This window comes from Trichechus manatus, unplaced genomic scaffold, assembly GCF_000243295.1.
Source record: "Trichechus manatus latirostris isolate Lorelei unplaced genomic scaffold, TriManLat1.0 scaffold00052, whole genome shotgun sequence".
Taxonomy (NCBI): domain Eukaryota; kingdom Metazoa; phylum Chordata; class Mammalia; order Sirenia; family Trichechidae; genus Trichechus; species Trichechus manatus.
The window spans coordinates 9473120-9496822 of record NW_004443988.1 but is presented as its reverse complement, the minus strand read 5'-3'; the positions used below and the strand labels follow the sequence as shown (position 1 = coordinate 9496822).

Below are 23703 nucleotides of genomic sequence, written 5' to 3'. Positions count from 1 at the left end.
GACTTAAGACTTTTGCTATGATATGATGGGGTGAATATGTTTTGCATGTTGCAAGGATGTGATTTTTTGGGGGCCAAAGGGTGGAATGTTATGGATTGAATTATGTCCCCCCAAAAATGTGTGTATCAGTTTGGCTGGGCCATGATTCCCTGTATTGTGTGGTTGTCCTCCATTTTGTGATTGTAATTTTATGTTAAAGAGTATTAGGGTGGGATTGTATAACACCCTTACTAAGATCACATCCTGATCCAAAGTAAAGGGAGTTTCCCTAGGGTGTGGCCTGCACCACCCGTTATGTTACAAGAGATAAAAGAAAAGGGAAGCAAGCAGAGAGTTGGGGACCTCATCCACAAGAAAGAAGCACCGGGAGCAGAGCACGTCCTTTGGACCTGAGGTTCCCGTGCTGAGATGCTCTCAGACCAAGAGAAGACTGATGACAAGGACCTTCATCCAGAGCCGATGGAGACAGAAAGCTTTCCCCTGGAGCTGACACCCTGAATTTGGACTTCTAGCCTCCTGAACTGTGAGAGAATAGATTTCTGTTTGTTAAAGCCATCCACTTGTGGTATTTCTGTTACAGTAGCACTAGATAACTAAGACAGTGTCCCATGGGGCCTGAAGTATTTACTTTGAAAAAATTAGTGTTCAAATCAGGCCCGTTACCATATTCAAGGATGGCAGCAGGGGTGCAAACTACCCACTCTTGACATGGGGAGGCAGTGACCAAAAAAATATAACAATGAAGAACTCTTTCAAGGCCCTGTAACTGGAATGAATCGACCTTCAATGCTTTCATGAGGATCCATTCATTTCGGGGGCCGTATATACAAATCTTGGCATCTTTTTCTATTAAATTTAATCTTGTACAGTCCTGCTGTACAGTCTTCTAAGTTATTTCTGAATCTTTGCATTTCCCTCAACATTTAAGAATCCTAATTTAATCCACAAATAGACATATTTGCCATGTCTTCATCTCACTAACAAATATAATTAACAAAGTTAGTTCTGGAAAGAGTTCAGTGACATACCACTAAAGTCTTCCCTCAGGTTTGATATCAACCCCATTAACTGGCTCTTTGGGGCAAGAGTCATTTACTGGATATGACTCAATTACAAGATCATCTAGCCTACATTTATCAAATTTTTCTGAACTAATACTGGCTTACAGTGATCACTGATTTCCATTTAATTTTCTAGATTTTTTTTTTAGTTTGAAACATGAGCTTTCTTCTTTACTGAAAACCAGAACATTTGACAAAACAATTGATCTTTTAAATTTTAGTGTCCTGTCACTTTATCATAATAGAATCTGGCATCAAGAAAACTTACTCTATGTAGTCTATGTGAAAAGTGGTATGGTTATTAAACAAATTTAATTTTTTAAAAATTTTATACCCTGTAGTTGGTATTTCAATCTTAGGAACTTGAAATTTCACATACTTTAATGTAAATTATTATTCAATTCCAGTGTTATTACCATTCTCAATAAGATTTTGGTATGTTCATACCACCCTCTCCCAACTGGTGCTATTTTAGATAGCAGGAACACACTAAAATAAAAATACTTGTTACAGAAGTAGTCTGCTCTGAAACACAGAAATGACAATTTTTAATTATTATGATATAAAATTAAAATGGCAACATTGCAATACACAAGTTGCATTCATGATAATGATCAAGGATAATGGTGTATCCTTAAATACACAAAAAATGAAACATTAGTAGCACATTAAAAAATTAGACAAAGAAAATTACATGAACAGAAGATAGAGATAACATATATAAAATATTTTAAAATCCTTACCTCCTCACAGCATCGCCTGCTTACAATAGCCCTATAGTCAATTCTATCCCAGAGTTGGTCCCTTAACTTTAAGAAATCAGGGAACAATTTTCTCCAGTTTTTTCCTAAAGCCCATGGAAAAATTTCATACTTCGATTCTTCTTCATCTTCTTCAACTGTATTTGCGAGATACCTAACAAAGAAGACCAACAATCCAAAAAAGATATGGGTAAAGGACAGGAACAGATAGTTCACACACACACACACACACACACACACACACACAAAGCTTATAAACACATAAAAGACAGTCAACCTTACTCATAATTAAAGAAATGCAAAGAATTCAAGATATCAAAAAATAGAAATACAGAGAATTTTACCTTGTTCGGTTCTGGATATTTTTGTATTCCTATAAATCTTCTTAAGCTTTGTCCGGGATGCAGTTAAGTTGCTTGGAAATAGTCTGATCCTTTCAGGTCTTGTTTTTATGATTTGTTAGGTGGCTCTGAGGCAATGTTCAGTGTAGAGCTCATATTCCCCACTACTGAGGCAAGACATTCCTGAGTACTCTATTCAATGCCCCATAAATTATGATGTTTTTCAGTCCGGCTACTGGGAACAAGCACTACTATTCAACGAATATTACTATGTGAATATCAGGCTAATCCTTTATTATGACAGTTTTCCAGAATTAGGTAGTTTCCTTATTCACATAAGGAAATTAGTATTCTGCTTAATACTTCAGGGAGACAAGGCACACACAGAAGCAGAATAACACGACCCATAATAAGAATAATAATAAACTGACCCAAAACTAATACACATGGTAGAAGTAACAGATATGGACATTAAAAGTTATAATTGTTCCAGATGTTGAAAAAGTTAAGTAGCTGCATTGAAGATGTAAAAAATACCTAAATTGAACTTCTAGAGATGAAAACTACAATGTGTATGATAAAAAAAAATACACTGAATGGGATTAATGCAGATTAGACAATGCAGAAGAAAAATTTTGTGAACTTGAAGACATAGCAATAGTTGCTGTTAGGTGCTGTCAATTCCAACTCATAGTGACCCCATGAAAAACAATGAAACATTGCCGGGTCCTGCACCATCCTCACAATCATTGCTATATCATGGATTGAATTGTGTACCCCAAAAATGTGTGCCAACATGGCTAAGCCATAATTCCCAGTATTGTGTGGTTGTCCTCCATTTTGTGATCTGATGTAATTATCCTATGAGTTGTAAATCCTAGCCTCTATGCCTATAGTTATGATCTTATTTGGGAGTGAGCTGTCCGTTATGTTAATGAGGCAGGACATAATTTACAGGATTAGGTTGTATCTTAAGTCGATCTCTTTTAAGATATAAAAGAGAGAAGTAAGCAGAAAGGGACTTTCTACCACCAAGAAAGAAGAGTCGGGAGAGAAGTGCATCCTTCGGACCCGGGGTCCTTGAGCTGAGAAACTCTTAGACCTAGAGAAAGATTGATGACAAGGACCTTCTTCCAGAGCTGACAGAGACAGAAGGCCTTTCCCTGGAGCTGGCACCCTGAATTTGGACTTCTAGCCTCCTGAACTGTGAGAGAATAAATTTCTCTTTGTTAAAGCCATCCATTTGTGGTACTTCTGTTACAGCAGCACTAGATAACTAATACACTATGTTTGAGCCCATTGTTGCAGCCACTGTGTCAATCCGTCTTGTTGAGGGTCTTCTTCTTTTTCACTGACCCTCTACTTTACCAAGTATGATGTCCTTCTCCAGGGACTGGTCCCTCTGATAACATATCCAAAATCCGTGAGATGAAGTCTCGCCATCCTTACTTCTAAGGAGCATTCTGGCTGTACTTCTTCCAAGACAGACTTGTTTGTTCTTCTGGAAGTCCATAGTATATTCAATATTCTTCACCAACACTATAATTCAAAGGCACCAGTTCTTCTGTCTTCCTTATTCACTGTTCAGCTTTCCCATGTATATGAGGTGATTGAAAATACCATGGCTTAAGTCAGGCGCACCTTAGTCCTCAAAGTGACATGTTTGCTTTGACAGTTAAAAAGAGGTCTTTTTGCAGCAGATTTGCCCAATGTATTATATTATTTGATTTCTTGACTGCTGCTTCCATGGGTGTTGATTGTGGATCCAAGTAAAATGAAATCCTTGACAACGTCAATCTTTTCTCCGTTTATCATGATGTTGCTTACTGGTTCAGTTGTGAGGATTTTTGTTTTTCTTTATGTTGAGGTGTAATGCATACTGAAGGCTACAGTCTTTGATCTTCATCAGTAAATCACTTTCAGCAAGCAAGGTTGTGTCATCTGCATACGGCAGGTTTTTAACAAGTCTTCCTCCAATCCTGATGCTGCATTCTTCTTCATATAGTCCAGCTTCTCCGATTATTTGCTCAGTACACAGACTGAATGAGTATTGTGAAAGGATACAACCCTGACACACGCCTTTTCTGATTTTAAACCACGCAGTATCCCCTTGTTCTGTTCCAATGACTGCCTCCTGGTCTATGTACAGGTTCCACATGAGCACAATTAAGTGTTCTGGAATTCCCATTCTTTGCAACATTATCCATAATTTGTTATGATCCATACAGTCGAATGCCTCTGCAGTCAATAAAACACAGATAAACATCTTTCTGGTATTCTCTGCTTTCAGCCAAGATCCATCTGATGTCAGCAATGATATCCCTCTTTCCACGTTCTCTTCTGATTCAGGCTTGAATTTCTGGCAGTTCCCTGTCAATGTACTGCTGCAACCATTTTTGAAATCATCTGCAGCAAAGGAAACTATCCAAAACGAAATACACAGAGAATAAGAAACAAAAGTACTGAACGGAGTATCAATGAGCTGTGGGACAACTTCAAGCAGCCTAATACAGGTGAAACTGGAGTCCCCAGGGGGTTACGGGAGGCGGGGGGAGATGAACAGAAAAAATATTTCAGGAAATAATGGCTGAATATTTTTCCAAATTTATGAAAACTATAAACCTATGGATCTAAGAAGCCCAATGAACCCCAAAGCACAAGAAACATGAAAAATAAAATCAATGACATCATAATCAAATTGCTAAAAACCAGTAATAAAGAGAAAATCTTAAAAGCAGTCAGAGAACAAAAGACATGTTAGATAACAGAAACAAAGATAAAGATAAAGCAGATTTCTCATCAGAAATAATGCAAGCCAAAAGACAGTGTACTGCCTTATGTAAAGTACTGAAAGAAAACAAATAAACCTGTCAGTCTAGAATTCTCTGCCTAGCAAAAACATCTTTCAAAAATGAAGACAAAATAATCAGAGGAGGAAATGGAATATGTAGCTAACTGCCTCCATGAACAACCGCCTCCTGTGCCATGAGACCAGAAGAATTGGATGCTGCCCAGCTACCATTACTGAACATTTAGATCAAAGATTCTATAGAAGAAACCTGATCAAATAGGGGAAAATGTAGAACAGAATTTCAAATTCTCATGGACTCCAGACTTTCTGCACCCATGGAAGCAGGATGAACTCCTGAAACTATTGCCCTAAGATAATCTTTAAATCTTAAACCAAAAATATCCCCTGAAGTCTTCTTAAAACCAAACAATAGTTTAGCTTAACTAGTAAAAAATGTCTGCCTTGAGTATTATGCTCTCTTAAGAACTATCTATATGCAATCAAAGTGACAACGGCAACTCAAAGATTAGACAGGAACTTTAGGGAGCAGTGAGTTTATGTTAATAGGGGAGGAACAACTCAGAAAAGGAGGGTGAGAATGGTTGCACAACCCAAAAAATATAATCAGTGTCACTGAATTTTACGTGTAAAAACTGTTGAATTGGTGTAAGCTTTGCTGTGTACATTCTCAACAACAACATAAATAAAATTAAAAAAAAAAAATGAAGGCAAAATAAAGATGTTTTCGGGTACACAAAAGCTGAAAGAGTCAATCACCAGCAGATCCACACTACAAGAAATGTTAAATGAAGTCCTCAGGCAGAATTAAAATTATAACAAATGAAAATACGGATTTACCTATGCAAACAAATAAAAAGCACCAAAAATGGTAAATATATGGGTAAATATATAAGACATTCAAAAAATCTCTTAAAAAAATAACTGTTTAAACAATAGCATAAAGGCTTGAAGGGGAGAAACAGAGTATTTATTGTAAAGTTTTTAATACACGTGAAGTAGTATCACATCATTTGAAGGTAGACTGGGATAAGTTAAAGATGTATATTATAAGTCCTACAGCAATCACAAACATAATAAAACAAAGAGTTATAGCGAATAAGTCAACAAAGGAACTGAGAGTATTTAATAAATAAAGATTCCATACAATGGATTCATAATAAATAATCCAAAAGTCAGAAAAAAGAAAACGAAGAACAGATGAGACGAATAGAAAGATGACACCCTAAAACTGAACCACATCAATAATCACATCAAATATAAATGGTCTAAACACTCGAGTTAAAAGGCAGAGTTCATCAGACTGGATAAAAAGTAAGACTCAACTATATGCTGCTTGTAAGAAATATAAAGACACACATAGGTTAAAATAAAAAGATGGAAAACTAACATTCTAACACTAGTCAAAAAAAAAAAAAAGCTAGAGGGGCTGTATTAATACTAGAAAAAGCAGACTTCAAAGCAAAGAATATTACCAGGGATAAAGGATGTCATTTCCTAATGATAAAGGAGTCAATTAATTAAGAGGACAATAATCTTCAATATGTAAGCACCTAAAAACAGAGCTACAAAATATATGAAATAAAATCTGAGAGAAGTGCAAGGAGAGATAGACAAATCCATAACTGTAGTCAGAAATTTCAATCCCTCTCTCAATAATTGATATTACAGGCAGGCAGAAAATCAAGGATATAATAGACTTGAATAGCACTATCAACCAGCTGACTTAACTGAAATTTATAGAATATTCCACTTCAAAACACAGAATACACATTCCTCTCAAGTACACACAGAGCATTTACCAAGACAGACCATATTCCAGGCCATAAAACAAGTCTCAATAAATTTACAAGGATTCAAGTCACATAAAGTACATTCTTTGACCACAATGCAATTAAAATAGATATTAATAACAAAAAGATCTCTGGAAAATCAATTACCTATAAACTAAATAACATTATTTTTAAATAATCCATGAGTCAAAGAAGAACTCAAAAGGGAAATTAAAAATTATTTTGGTACTAAATGAAAATAAAAACACAGCATATCAGAATGTGCGGAATACCACTAAAGCACTACTCACAGGGAAACTTACAGCACTAAACACCTATATTATAAAAGAAAGGTCTCAAATCAATGACATCAGCTGCCACTTTAAGAAATCTAGAAAAAGAACAAATTAAATCCAAAGCAAGCAGAAGAAAGGAAATAATAAAGATCAAAGCATAAATCAATGAAATAGAAAACAAAAACAACAGAGAAAAATCAATGAAACCAAAAGTTGCCTCTTTGAGAAGACCAATAAAATTGATAAACCTCTAGCCATACTGATCAGGAGAAACAAAAGAGAGAACACAAATTACCAATACTGTGAATGAGAGAGATGTTTTCAATATAGCTATTAAAAGGATAACAAGGGAATATCATGAAAAAATGAGATAATTTTTTTTTTTAACCAAGCGATTGGTAGAGAAAAATCTGATAGTATATAGTGGTTGCGACAGTGTGGAGAAAAAGACCCTCTCATGAACTGTTGATGAAAATGTTGCCTCTCTGAAGGCAATCTGGGCATTTATTAATTAAATACACAAAACTCTTTGATTCAACAATTCGAATTATAGAACTTTATCTGATAGGTACACTTAAAAATATATTTTATTGTGCTTTAGGTGAAAGTTTATACAGCAAATTAGGTTCCCATTTAACAATTTTTATACAAATTGTTCCGTGGTATTGGTTACAATTTTCATGTGTCAGTATTCTCATTATTTCCATTTGTTCTGATTCCATTGATCTAGCTTCTCTTCCCTTCCTTGTCTTCTCATCTTTGATTTTGGGTAAATGTTGACTGTTTGGTCTCATATAGTTAAGTGTTTAAGGGAACATATTACTCATGGGTGATATTGTTTATTTTATAAGCCAATCTATTATTTGGCTGAAAGGTGACCACCAGGAGTGGATTCAGGGCCAAATTCAAAGGGTTTCTTAGGGTAATAGTCTCAGGGGTTCCTCTAACAGTCCAGTAGGTCTGGCCTTTTTTTTAGGAATTTGAATTTTGCTCTACATTATTCTCCCATTCTATCTGGGACCTTCTATAGTGTCCCTGGTCAGAAAGATTGGTAGCGGTAGCTGGGCACTATCTACTTCTTCTGGTCTCAGGTTAGAAGAGGCCATGGTTTGTGTGGGTTATTAGTCCCATGGACTAGTTTCTTATTTGAGTCTTTAGTTTCCTTCATTCTCTTTTGCTCCAGATGAGTAGACACCTAGATATACTTTTACATGTGGGCAAAGATAGGTACAAGATATCTAATGCATTACTAAAAGATGGGAATTAATCTGATATCCATCAGCAGTGCCCTGATTAAATGCATATGGCTAATTCCAGGTCTGGGACAGGAAATGTATAAAATGAGCCTGGAATATCATCTCACACTGGAAATTAAGGAAGCTTTCGTAAGTCAGTGAGATCATGTCAAAAAGACTCAGCAGTCAACTTGAATTGGCTCTCATGGGCCAAAGATGAGAAAATTTGAGCATGAATAAGGACAACTGCAATGAATTGAAATATACCACATATATTTAAATTCATGAGTTAATAATACTAAAAAAAAGTCACTTTAGAGGAATGTTAGGGAACCAATTCATTATTTTTAAAATTGGTAAATAAAGGAAAATAATCTAGCTATTTTTCTGCTTTCCATATATGAACTGGTATCTCTGGGTAACCAAAGAGTTGAGGAGGGGATGCTTCTTTTTTGAAATATGCTAATAATAATAAACAAAGAAGAAATTGCTAAAGTTAGAATAACACCATTTTTCAGCCCCCACTGAAATAACAGATCCAGGTGACGATCATAAACCATTGCTAACATCTCAGAAAGACAGAAACAGACAATATGTGCTGCCTAACAAAAGTACAAAAAACCACCTATAAAGTATTTTGGGGGCTAGGGAGATGAAAAAGAGAAAGAACCTGAACATAATAGAGCCTTATTTACCTTCATACAGAACATACACGGGACAGAGGAACATTTTAAACAATATAATATCACAGGTGATACAGTCAGCAACATCTAGACTGTGGGAAATTCCACAGGACAAATGACTTGCTTTCCCCCTCCCCCCAAAAAAATTAACTGCAAGGAAAAACAGGAAGAAAGGGGGACCTATATATTAAAAGAGACTTAACGACATCTCAATCAATCACAATGTATGGGCCTTTCTGGGATGCTGATTTGAACACACCAAGAGATGGGAGTAGGGAGGTGGAATCTGAACACTGACCAGATTGTTAATGCTACTAAGGAATTAATGGATAATGAAATTATGGTTACGTTTGAAAGAAAAAGTCCTTATTTTTTGATATGTGTACTAAAATATTTATGGATGAAATTTTAAGTGTGGGATATGTTTAGAAATAATAGATGGAGAGAAATGGGTGGGGTATTAGTGAAACAAGATTGGTCATGAGTTGATAATAGAAAGATATGAGGGCTTATTATATTATTCTATCTACTATGTATATCATGCAATTTGCCATGATAAAAAGTTTTTTAAAACATGCAAAAATACTTCTATTGCTGACAATATGGCAGACTAGATATGCTGGATGATCACCTGATGAAAGCAACTAAAATGATAATATATATATATTTTAAATTAAATGTCATTGAGTTGACAGGAATGGAAACCAGAAAAAAAAAAAAAAAAAAAAAACTAAAGGCAACTGAGGAATCCTGGGAGGTAACTGAGTGTCAAAACTGGCTTTCATGATGAATTTTCTGCTGAATGCTGAAACCAGAGCTTTCACTTTGACGACTGAATAAAGTGTAGAAAGCAAACTTCATGAACCACCCAAGGTAGAGAATAAAAAAGGAGACTTCCTGTCTAAAGCTGGAACTCCAAAAGGCTATACCCACAGTGTAAAAGTGAATGATAAACCTTGCTGTGCATAAAAAAGATAGTAAGAAAACACACCTGAATCAGCCCTGGCACTAGTTGGAGGGGGAGAAAAAGCGTCTCCTGAGAATACATCATCAAAAAACAGTCCTTTCAAGTCAGCACAACGGGACTAAACCAAAGCTAAGAAGTTTTCTGAATACAATCAAACACTTCAAGGGACAGAGTAGCAGGGGCAGGGGTCTGGGAACCATGCTTTCAGGGGACATCTAGGTCAACTGGCATAACAAAGTTTATTAAGAAAATGTTCGGCATCCTACTGTGGTGAGTGGCATCTGGGGTCTTAAAAGCTAGCAAGCAAGCAAGCAGTCATCTAAGATGCATCAATTGGTCCCAACCACCTGTAGTAAAGGAGAATGAAGAATACCAAAGACAAAAGGAAAGTATTAGCCCAAGAGACAAAAAGGGCCACAAAGACCAGAGACTTCATCAGCCTGAGACCAGAAGAACTAGATGGTGCCCAGCTACCACCAATGACTGCCCCGACAGGGAACACAACAGAGTCCTTGATGGAGTGGGGGAAGGGTGGGATGCAGAACTAAAATTCTAGTAAAAAGACCAGATTTAATGGTCTGACTGAGACTGGAGGAACCCCAGAAAGCATGGCCCCCGGACTGTCAACTCAGAACTAAAACAATTCCCGAGGCCAACTCTTCAAAGATTAGACCGGACTGTGGGACATAAAATGATACTCGTGAAGAGTGTGCTTCTTAGCTCATGAGATTAAATGGGCATCTTCTGTCTAGAGGTAAGATAAGAAGACAGAAAGGGTTAGGAGCTGGTTGAATGGACATGGGAAATCAGGGATGGAAAGCAGGAGTGTGCTGTCACAGTGTGGGGAGAGCCATTAGGATCACATAACAATGTATCTACAAATTTTTGTATGCGAGACTAAAAAAAAAATAAATATCATCTGAATTATACTGAAAAAAAAAAAAAAAACAGTCCCTTCATTAGTTTTCCATACTGAATTCTGGTTCCCTGTATGGTCCAGAAAACTTCAGAGAAAGAATTGTGTTTAACATGATCCCAAGTAGGAAGCACCAGCCCTGGACAACTAGCAGATGCAAACACAAATCCTCTCTGGAGAAACTCTGCTTCAGCCTAGGCTTCAGAAAAGCCCCACAGATGACTGTCCCACAAAAATGAGCAATTTACAATAAAAAATTACAAAATCACATATGAAAACAAGGTACCAGGAGCTGAAACAGACCCTGATGTCTGAAGATAGTGGAATTAACAGACACTGAATAAAAAATTAACTATGTCTAACATATGCAAAAAAATTGAGAGTACACTGAGAATGAGTAGGGGATAAGTACATTTGAAAAATAAATATAACTTCTATAAGTGAAAGACACTAGAGAAATTAATTTGCATATTAGACATAAGCTGAAGATCTAATTAATGAACTGGAAGATAGATCTAAAGAAATTATCCATAATGCAGCCCAGAGAAACAAAGATAGAAAATGTCAAAGACAAGTTAAAAGATATGGAAGACAGAGTGAGATATTATATGTTTAACTGGAATTTCAAAAGGGAATAATAGAGAAAACAAAGAAGAGGAATATTTGATGAGATAGTGGCTAACATTTTTCCAAGAACGATTGAAAGACACCAATCTTCAAACCAGGAAGCCCTTCAAATCCGAAGCAGGTGCTAAAAAAGAAACCAATGTTTTAGTAACACACAGTGGAACTGCCAAACATCAAAGAAAAAGAGGTCTTAAAAGCAGCCAGAAAAACTATAAAACCCGTTAAACCCGTTGCCGTCCAGTTTGACTCATAGCGACCCTACAGGACAGACTAGAAGTGACCCATAGGGTTTCCAATTGGTGGATTCAAATTGCTAACCTTTTCATCAGCAGCTGTAGTTCTTAACCACTGCACCAACAGGGCTCCAAGAAAAACTATAGAGACAGTAAAAAAATCAGTGGTTGTCAGGGGTTCAGAGGGTGGGAAGGAAAGATGAACAGGTGGAGCACAGGGCATTTTTAGGACAGTGAAATTATTCTGTATGATACTGTAAGGGTGGACACATGACATTATACATTTGTCAAAACCCATAGGACTGTACAACACAAAGAGTGAACCCTAATATAAACTATAAACTTTAATAATAATGTATCAATAATAGTATATCGATATTGGTTCATCAATTGTAACAAATGTACCACATGAATGCAAGGTGTTAACAACAGAGATGTACTTTGTAGTGGGGTGAGGAGTATATGGGAACTCTGCACTTTCTGCTCAATTCTTCTATAAACCTAAAACTGATCTAATAAATACCAAAACCAAACCAAACCTGTTGCCGTCGAGTCGATTCCGACTCATAGCAACCCTATAGGACAGAGAACTTCCCCATAGGGTTTCCAAGGAGCAGTCTGTGGATTCAAACTGAAGACTTTTTAGTTAGCAGCCGAGCTCTTAACCACTGCGCCACCAGGGTTTCGGTCTAATAAACAGTCTATTAAAAAAAAAAAAAAAAGGCAGTCCAAAAGGAAGGAAAATAATCCGAAGCATAAGATTTCAGATGCAAGAAGGAATGCTAAGCAAATATATAAACATGTGGGTAAATTTAAACAAATATTAAACACATAAAACAGCAATGCCTAATTGAGGGGACATCAGGTAAAACTATAAAACTGCAAGATAAGAGATGATACATTGGGAAGGAGGTGATCAGCATTAAAGTGCATAAGTTTCCTGTAATAAAAATAAGGGTAACTGCTAAAAAAAGAGATACAGACTGCATCATTTCCAAACAAGTAGAAGAAAAAAAGGTGGCAAAAAGAAAAATAAAAAACCTCAATCAAAAAGAAGACAAAATGGAGGGAAAAAAGAAATAGAAAAAAATGGGACAAATAGAAACTACATGACAAGATGGTAGAAAAAATCCAAATATATAAGCAACAATATTGTTCTGCACTGAAAATGAACTACATCTACTATACACATATCAATATAAATGAATCTCAAAATCATATTATAAAAGAAGGAAGTCACAGAAAAATAATACACAATGATTCTTTTATATAAACCATAAAAACAGGAAAAATAAAATATTTTGCTTAGAAATATTTTGAAAGGGAGGAGGCTCTGGTCGGGAAAAGTTTTCTGGGAGCTTCTCTGGTTCTTGCAATGTTCTATTAAGCTGAGTCACAGGTACGCCAAGTATTCTTTTTATTTTGATTCTCTCTCTCTCTCACACACACACACACACACAAGTTCATGTACAGAAAAGTATTTCTAGACAGATACACATAAAACTGTTAACTGTTGTCCTTGAGGAAGGAGGTCAAGGTTCTGAGATGGCAGGAAAACTTATTTTTAACTGTATACTCTTTTTTAAATCTTTTAAAAAAAATCACATGCACATTCACATTCAGTTACATTAATATAAAATGAACACCTACATATTATTTTATCCTCTCTCAACATAACTATACATATTTTAATATTACCTAATTATAAAGCACCTCATTGTTAAATCCATTCAGGTACATAATACGGATCAAATCATGTCCTCTGTGAAATTACAAACAATATTTTCTTTAGCATCCTTGATACCTCCTAGCAAAGGGCAGATAGAGCCTGAGGTTGGCCCCTAATATGCTTGCTCACGAAGTAAAATGTGGAAAATCTATAATGTACTATGCTACTATGATATCAGGACTATATCATGATTCTACTCTAGCTTAACAATGTTTCAGGCTCCATGTGATGAAAGATTTGTATTGTATACATGCAGGTTGTCCTCTAATGTGAACTAGTCAGATTTCCTTGGAACAGAGTCCATTTCTTTTGTATAATAGTTAATTATAATTACTCAAAAAGAATTAAGAACCTCCTGTATGTTAGCCATTAGACGATATGAAAAAGAATAAAATACACATTTCTTGACCTTAAGAAGCCTACAGTCAAGTAAAGAGGCAAGTTAAGTATGAAACAAATAACTATGAGACAGAATATGGAAGAAGGGTAATAAAAATTCAGAGTGTTATAAGAATATATAGAAATTTTATAAGAATACAGAGAAAGGAAACAAACTTGAGCTTTAGAACTGTGGCTAACTGAAAAAAATATTTAATGAGAAAAGAACTATTGAGTAAGGCTATACAAAAAGTACTATTAGATTATAAAAAAGAAATTATACTTCATGTTATTTTTAATAAGGAGCTTATAAAAATCCAACATGCAATGCAACTGTTATGGACTGAATTACGTTCCCCCAAAATGTGTGTCAGCTTGGCTATGCCATAATTCCCAGTACTGTGTGACTATCTATCATTTTATCATCTGATATGATTTTCCTATGTGTTGTAAAGCCTACCTCTGTAATGTTAATGAGGCAGGGTTAGAGGCAGTTATGTTAATGAGGCAGGACTCAAATCTACAAGATTAGGTTGTGTCTTGAGTCAATCTCTTTTGAGATATAAAAGAGAAAAGTGAGCAGAGAGACAGGGGGTCTCATACCACCAAGAAACCAGTGCCAGGAGCGTGTTCTTTGGAACCGGGATCACTGCCCTGGGAAGCTCCTAGACCAGGGGAAGACTGATGGCAAGGACCTTCCCCCATAGCTGACAGAGGCAGAAAGCCATCCTCTGGAGCTGGCGCCCTGAAATCAGACTTCTGGCCTCCTAAACTGTGAGAGAATAAACTTCTCTTTGTTAAAGCCACCCACTTGTGATATTTCTGTTATAGCAGCACTCGATAACTAAGACAGCAACCTTACAGACTACTATGCAGTGTAAGCTGACATAGTGCTTAGTAGTTATAACTTTACAAAACAAAGGAAACAAATCCAATATCAGGCATATGGCAAGATTTAAACTAAAGCTTCTTTTGGTTTGTTTTTAATTCTCAGGTGAGAAAAAACTACAATATAGATACTGCATACTCTAACCTAGCCCATTGCTGTCGAGTTGATTCCAACTCACAGTGACCCTATAGGACAGAGTAGAACTGTCCCATAGTTTCCAGAGTGGCTGGTAGATTCAAACTGCCAACCTTTTGGTTAGGAGCCAAGCTCTTTAACCACTGTGTCAACAGGGCTCCAGATACTGCATAGACATATAGATATAATCCAAAACTATCAGACATGTAAGTAGCAATATAGCTTAGTGGTCAACGGCTAAGACTTTGGCTTCACACCTAAATTTGTGCCCCAGCTTTGCTGCTTACTAACTCTGGTGATCTTGAAAAGTACTTATCTTCCTAAGTCTCAGTTTCCTCTCTGTAAAATGCGGATAATAAAAAAAGTATTCATAGAGAAGATTAAATGAGTTAATATATTTAAAAATTTTTGTAGTGCCTTGCACATAACACTTAAACATAAGTTTGAGGGAATACCATTATGTCATTGTTGTTGTTAGGTGCTGTCTTGGTCATCTAGTGCTGCTATAACATAAATACCACAAGTGGATGGCTTTAACAAAGAGAAATTTATTTTCTCACAGTCCAGCAGGCTAGAAATCCGAACTGAGGGCACCAGCTCCAGGGATGGCTTTCTCTTTCTGTCGGCTCTGGAGGAAGGTCCTTTCATCAGTCTTCCCTTGGACTGGGAGCATCTCAGCACAGGAATCTCAAGTCCAAAGGACGTGCTCTGCTCCTGGCGCTGGTTTCTTGGTGGTATGAGGTCCCCTGTCTCTCTGCTCGCTTCCCTCTTTTATATCTCAAGAGACAGGCTTAAGACGCTATCTAATCTTGTAATCTCATCAATATAACTGCCACTAATTCATCTCATTACATCATAGTGATAGGATTTACAACACATAGGGAAATCACATCAGATGACAAAATGGTAGACAATCATACAATACTGGGAATCATGACTTAGCCAAGTTGACAGATATTTTTGGGGGACACAATTCAATCCATAATAGGTGCTGTCGAGTCAGTTCCGACTCATAGCAACCCAATGTAGAATAGAACGAAACACTGCCCGGACCTGCACCATCCTCACAATCGTTGCTATGTTTGAGTCTATTATTGCAGCCACTGCGTCAATCCATCTCATCGAGGGTCTTCCTCTTTTTCGCTGACCCTCTACTTTACCAAGCACGATGTACTTCTCCAGGGACTGATCCCTTCTGATAACATGTCCAAAGTACGTGAGACGTAGTCTCACCATGCTTGCTTCTAAGGAGCATCCTGGTACTTCTTCCAAGACAGACTTGTTCATTCCATTATATATCTCCCCAGTTTTGCAATCACAAAATTTTATATCTGCCAACTGTTACTGAGTTCACTTTTCCCTATTCACTGGGAAATGTGTCCTCTGAATATAAGGAGGGATCAGTTTCTTCTAGTCCTACTTGGTAATGCTTTGATTCTGAATTAAATACACTTGAGTAAAAAATTATTCTTCAGGACTGACAGCTATTGTGGTATTCAACATGAATATTTTTATATGTAGTTCCCTAGTAAAGTACTTAGAACTCTAATCAGACATTACCAATTGTAGCATTACATCCAGGTATAGGGTAGAAGTGGAAATAAATTCTCAAATTACATTGATTCTAGCAGAATTCTGACCTATTGATTAGAAAACCATGTCATTAAAACCATTTAACAGAACACAAAGCTAATATGAACTATCTAACATAAAGTCAACAGAAGAATTGGAAAATAAACTGTATTCCTTTGTCACAGTCCAGTGTGTTCAGTAAGATAGTCAGTAAATATTAACTGTATCAGATACGAACACCTTCTTATGTTATACACATAAATCCACAAAAAGTATGTCTAGAGCATTTTTCACAAGCTGTTCAATGTAAAAGCACAATGATGATGGATGATTTTTACTACACATTAACTAGAAATCTCAGAGAATACTCTAGCTTTAAAACAATACCTAAGTACAAAAGAGACAAATCTGGGATAATTTATATGGGAACACTCTGAAAAATGTTAACAGGCACAATACAAACTCAAGTGGAATACTGAACAATAAATCTTAGGCATATAGCAAAATAAGGTCAGTGAAAAGAACATAGAAAATACCTTATGAAGGTGAAAAATGTAAAGCTTTTATACAGGAAGACCTACTTAAAGATTATATAAGGCTTTAAAAATCCTCTGTTTTAAATATGGTATCATATATATTATAAATAACTACCACAAAAAACACTTAGTAGAAAGTATACTTACAGAGCAATAAAGAAATTTAGCCTGGTGTGCTCATTTATAGTAAATTTAGCCCTCTTGAAATAAACAAAGGTCATAGCCAAAAGATACTATAGGGAAAAAAGTTAAAAATTAATATTAATGTTTTGTTTTAATAAGTGAAACTGCATTAAAATAGTTAATTTTTAAAATTTCTGATGAATAAGTGAAAACATTAATTATTTATCCTTATTATAGGATTACCTATTTATTTGAGTACTTATTTTTTGGCCTCCTGTAATCTATATGAACAATGAGAAACAGTTCTTGACCATCTATCACAATTAAAATTATAACCAGATGAACTCCTAAATTTTTATATTGCCAATATTTTTGACTAAAAACTCAATTTTTTTTCCTGACTTAAATTTCAAACCTACAGAGAAGCTGGAATACGAAAATGAATAACCATATATCCTTCACCTAGAGTCACGAACTATTAATATTTTGCCATGTTTGCATGCTAGTTATGATGTTTGTATATACATGTACATATATATACATATTTCTTTCTAAACCTTTTGAGTTAGTTGCACACATGCATACTCGCTTTTTAAAATGACCTCTAATCAGAAATTAGAATAACATGGCTGTTTTCATGGGGGAAAGTCATTTAAATGCATTATTAAAAAGATGTCTAGTCTGACATTAGGATATTATGTCAGGTTCTGACTATTCAAATTAAAAACAAGTTATAATCTTGATGTATTAGATTTCCTATTTAAAATGCCTATTCATCTCATCTTCACAAGCTTGGCCATAAAAATGAGTCCCAGTTTTCCAGGTAACTTTCAGCAGCAAACCAAAACCAAACTTGGTGCTGTCGATTTCCACTCATAGCGACCCTGCAGCACAGAGTACAACTGGCCCATATAGTTTCCAAGGAGCAGCTGGTGGATTCGAATGGCTGACCTTTTGGTTAGCAGCCAAACACTTAACCACTGTTTCAGTAGAGGACTCCTGAAATAGTGTTAAGATATGGTACTCCTGGTTACTTATCAAACACTGCACCCTGCTGTCTAACAACTTTAATTATTGCAATGTACTTCAACTCAAAACATTTAAAAAATAATCTAACTCCACATGAACTGGGTATTTGATGATATTAACGTATTAGTATTAATTTTAAAAGTATTAGTGACATTGTGATTGTTAAAAAGAACCCTTATCTTTTAAAGATACACCAGGAAATATTTATTGATAAAATGTTAGAATGTCTGGGATTTGCTTCAAAATAATCCAGTTTAGGGAAGAGAGGTTAGAAGAAACAGAATGGCCATGAGTTGACGATTGTTGTAGCTGGATGATAGGCACGTGGAGGTTCTTTGTTCTATTCTCTCTTCTTCAAGTTTTAAATGTTTGAAATTTTCTAAAAATAAAAAATCTTCTCCAATTTTATCTTTGTCATCTTAAGCTTGAAATAAAAATGTTCACATCAATACCAACTTAATGAGTATTTAATCACAAGCTAGCCTCTGTTCATTCTCTTTTCTGTAGGTTGCCACAGTACTGTGTTATGTGAAGTCATGCTGAATTTTCTAATATATCTAAAATGACATTTACAAAGCTGAAATCCTGACCATTCAGCTAACTCTTAAGAGTAAAGAAACATCACTGTTCGTAGTATGTTAAGTTAGCAGCATGATTTTCTTTTATGAAACAATGATTTCTAAATAAAGAACATGTTAAACTAATTCTACCTGACAAGATTCTTGGGATTTGTAAACACTAATATGTATAACAAACTGTCTTAGTGGAGTGATTCTCAGAATATTCTTTTTTCGCAGCCCGATGAAAGATAATAATTCTAACAAAAATATATTAAGTCTGTACTGCTTCTTGCTTTCAGTTAAACAAATACGAACTATTTAGATCTAATCAACAATATTCTACAATTCCTTGAGTACAGAATGGATCTACGGTGTATGCTAATTTAAAAGTTAATGTGTAAGGATTCTAGTTTAAAGGAACAACGCAGGTTAGTTCTTTTCCTAACTTTAATTAGTAAGAGAAAATTCTTGAAGGGTCTCATTAAAGTTCTGATGGCTCAGTAACACAATGCTGGTTAATGATTTTGTTACCAAATTTACCTTGTCTGCAATTTTACAGCAGCAGTCCATCCATAAGAAATCTTGAATTAAATCGTCATCTACAACAAAAGATAGCTATGACTTGTCTTTTAAAAATGGAATGTTTCTTTTTAAAAAATTAATTTCTACATAAGCAGATTATAAATGATGCTTAGATATCAAACACAAATGAACATACAGTGTTATCTAAAGTGTAGTTTTCAGTTCTTTGGTGTATTTACCATTGCAAGCACTGGACAAAAAGCTACCACCTTATTCTTTGTCTTCTCATCTGATTTGCCTTAATATATACCTCAGATTGGAGGAGTGTTTCATTTTTTAACATCCAGAAGCACTTTGAGAAATGCATCTTGGGTAGCTCTAGACTAGCTCTTCATTCCTTTCCAAAATCAATCTTTACCAGGTGGAAATGGAATCTGATAAAAGCAAACTCAAGTCTCTGAGAAATAATGGCTTAATGAATACTCTGTTTTCTAAATATGTTTTACTTTTTCTACTCCTTTCTCCTTTTAGGCTCCAGGGTATTCTTAGTTTTAGATTCTTCTTCTCTCCTCCTATTTATCTCTGTTCCACTTATCTACTATTTGAATAAACATAAAATTATTTATGTAAAAAGGTTCACAATTCATTAACAATTTATAATTAACATTTAATTTTGGAAAACTGAGTATCTGACAAAAAGATCAACAAATAAAAATACTGGTAGAAAAAGTATAACAACCAAAAAGTTGGTCGAGACATTTACTGCAATTTTCAAGGGCTAAAATATATTGGTAGCTGTTAGAATATAATGTGGGAAAATTTGCTTTTTCCTCATCTCCTCTACTCAGTTTAAGTAACAAAACATAACTTCTTCATATTCATTTTTACACCCTAGAAAGTTCCAAGAATAGTACTGATTTTCTGAGAATAATTTCTGCCACATTAATTCCATTTCCATTTCTTAAGTGACCTAAAATAGCACAGCCAGGTATTTTCTCTTTATTTCTCATGATCATTTAGGGTACTAAAAAAGTTTATGGGTAACAATTTTGTTCTACCATTAATAATGATAGAGAAACTTGTATTAACAACATTCTAGATCCTAACAGGATCATCTTTATATCCCAATGTTTTTCTACATACATTACTTACATAGGCTTTTCTTTTCTTTTTCTTCTAATCTTCTCATTTTGCTTTTCTTTAAACCTTAACAAGTCTGTCCCTCCTCTACTCTTTTTTTTCTTTTTTTTTTAAGATTTATGTTCTCTCAGGAGTCCAAAAACTCTTGTCCCCAACTCGCTCCTCTTACATGCAGCACCTGGCCTTCCTCTACAAACAAGGAAGCCTGTTACGTGGATCTACCAGACTCTGTTTTCTACTTGACTGGATTCATTCCATTACTACAGATATTTACCAAAATCCATAAATCCTATCCCTTACTCTCATTAATTCTACCACTGTCACTGTCTTCTTTACTACCCTATCTAAACAACAACAACAAAAAACAAAACCCCTTCTCTTTCTTGGCCAGTAGGAGTACGTATAAAAAAGTTTTGTTTGGCTATTTGTAAAGAAATAGGAAAGTAGCATCGTCTCATCATCTGAACAAATTCAAACTAAATTTCATTATGTGAGCATAATGACAAAGGATAGTTAATTTTTAAACAGTATTCCCAAGGTGTAATACTGAAACTTCTCTAGGTGGCCAACCTTCCCACTGACCCTATTTAACACTGACAGTCTCAGGAAACCCCTCAGGCCCAGTCAAACTGAGTTAGCCAGCTTACCCTAAGACCTTATGCAGTAGTTTTACTTTAGGTCAAACAAAACTCATGCTATGAACCTGAATTGCCCAAAATTTACATTTGACATCTGGATTTAAGTAGTCTTAGAAGCTAGGTAAGTCTGAATTTTTAATCCAAAAGCAAACAAATAAAAACCCAACATTAAAAAAAAAAAAAAGATAAAACATAAACAAATATGGTCAAAGATGGGAAATCTGACATAGAAAATAACAGCATCTTCTTTAAATATTTTGAAAGTGTGGATAAAATAGATCTTCACATTCTAAGTAAGTACTCTACAATTACTAGCATTACAATATTTTAAACCTACCAAATAATTTAAAGAAAGCAGTCATTTCCTGACGCTGTATAACTAGACAAGGTCCTTTGGGACGTTTAGATTTGTTGTTACTATGTGCATTTTTTTCAGATGCTTGCCAACTATCTTTAAAAATAGGACGCTTCAGATTAATGGGTTTTTTAGGCTGATGTGATCTATTTGACCCTGATTTTACATGAACAGTGACAGTAGGTGGTGTCTCACAACACATCTGATTGTGCCTCATTTTAGTTTCCCAAGATTCCTGTAAAAACAAAAAATACAATTATTTATCATACTCTTATTCATTTCTACATAAAAACAACTGGATGACACTACGAGATGCATTCATATAAAATGTTGCTGAACTTGCTATTAAAATGTTGTGACAGTGACTCAATGAGAAATTAGTTTTAGAATTTATTGCTAGGAAAAGCTATGCTTCCTTTGGGTAACTCATATACTTTCTCTTCTCATATACTAAGAATTATGTAACAGATTCTATATACCATTTTTCTTTGGCTACTAGGAAACTCAAAACCAAATATAAAAGCTAATTATAGAAATTATGCTGAGTTTATAATCTATTGGTGATGTTCTTTTTTTCCTGATAGTTTTTTATTCTGCTTGTATAGTAATATAATTTTATTATATTTTATTGTTATTTATATTATATGCCACCTCAATTTTTTATAGAACAAGGCAAACTATTTCCAGAACTTAATTATTATCACTATCACGTATTACATTTAAAAGTAACTCCCCACAACAAAAACATATTTTCTTATTGGTAAATTCTTTGATATACTAAAAAAAATTCACTTATCCAACAAGTATTTACTGGTATTTATTGAAAAATTAAAAACAATTATAGCAAAGAAATGTGTGATACATGTGTTTTGAGGGATTCACATAAATTGGTCCCTCTAATTTTTAAAGTTATGAGAGTATGACCATGCTATGCGAGTGGCTGATATAAATATATATGAATGTATAGTGTTATTATTGAATAAACCTGAAAGGAAGTTAATCCACCAATATTTAACAATATGCAAAAACATTACCATGTTTGATGGTAATTAATAAACATAATTACTATAGTTAGTATTACTTTTGTAGTCATAGTATATCTAAGTGTATCTAGTATACCATAGTATATCTAAGGTAATGAAGAAATGGGAGTATGAATAAAGCTGGAAACTACTCTAAGACCCTAACGAGAACCTCTGAATCCATAACTCACAGTGACCCTGGCAGCCATGCCTCCTTTGGTGTTCAAGGAGTTAGGTACAGATTCTCCTTCCTGACCCTCAGAAACTTCTCTGCTGAGGAAGGAAGGGAAAATAAGATTGGATGTAGTGGGGCCAGATGAGAGTTGTCCAATATAATGCAAGCCACATATGTAATTATATGTATTTTAAAGCCACATTAAAAAAACTACAAATGAACAGGTGAAATAAATTTTAATAGTACATTTTATGTAACCCAGGAGATCCAAATATCACTTCAACATGTAATCAGTATATAAATTAATAATGAGATATTTTACATTCTTCTTCATAGTAAGTCTTTGAAATCTGGTCTTTTACATTTACAGCATATCTCAATTCAGAAGCTAAATTTTCAGCAGTTAAGGTGAAATATAGTCCTACCAAAACAATGAAGTAATGTTTATGGGAAAAATATTTTACACTTCTTAAGTTTTAAAATTTAAATTAAATAAATTAAAATTCAGTTCTTCAGTTGAACTAGCCACATTTCAAGCGTTCAACAGCCATATATGGCTAGTGGCTACTGTATTACACAGTACAGGGCTAGATTATGAAGAAACTATATTTAATCAATTCTATAATTGCTTCTCTTCCCTCTATTTTCCTTCCTTCCTCTTCCCATCTTTCTAGATCTTAAGGTCCAGCCAAATTGAAGACAATTATGGAGTTGTTGGTGGGGTGATACAAACTCCACAGAAATAGAAATGGGTGGCTGAGGCTCAAATTGAGCCCTGAAACTTGTGTAAGAACTTTCTGCTCTTTCCTACCCATCTCATCTGGGAGATAGCTGGAGGTCTCATCTGTATCTTTTTTTCTGAAGTAAGAACAGGCTTACATCTAGATGGAAAAAACTAAGTAGTAGTCAGGCTTCTGAAATTGGGGTGTTAGGGCTAGGTTGAGTGTACCAGAATACAGAATAACTGGGGTACATCTTCTGGGAAGTCAATTTTACTTAATGGTGGTTGTTGTTAGCTGCTGACCAGTAGGCCACAGACCCCTTGCACAACAGGATCAGACCTTTGTGATTCATAGGGTTTTCACAGGCTGACTTTTCGGAAGTAGATTGCCAGGCTTCTCTTCCTAGTCTGTCTTAGTCTGAAAGCTCTACTGAAACCTGTTCAGCAGCATGTTGTTGTTAGTTGCTTGCGAGTCAGC

The 23703-nt window shown here is 35.1% G+C and overlaps 1 protein-coding gene across 1 annotated transcript in view; it reads right to left on the bottom strand.

Annotated features, from left to right (window-relative positions):
* SPDYA (speedy/RINGO cell cycle regulator family member A) overlaps positions 1-22668 on the bottom strand; it is a 43248-nt gene extending 20580 nt beyond the window's left edge. The window contains exons 1-5 of the mRNA XM_004377645.2: positions 22541-22668; positions 21290-21542; positions 19193-19251; positions 17088-17173; positions 1805-1976 (exon numbers count right to left, since the gene is read on the bottom strand). Coding sequence (XP_004377702.1) covers positions 1805-1976; positions 17088-17173; positions 19193-19251; positions 21290-21524 — 552 coding nt within the window. The 5' untranslated portion in view covers positions 21525-21542; positions 22541-22668. The remainder of the gene's footprint in view (positions 1-1804; positions 1977-17087; positions 17174-19192; positions 19252-21289; positions 21543-22540) is intronic.
* Between the last annotated feature and the right edge of the window lie 1035 nt (positions 22669-23703).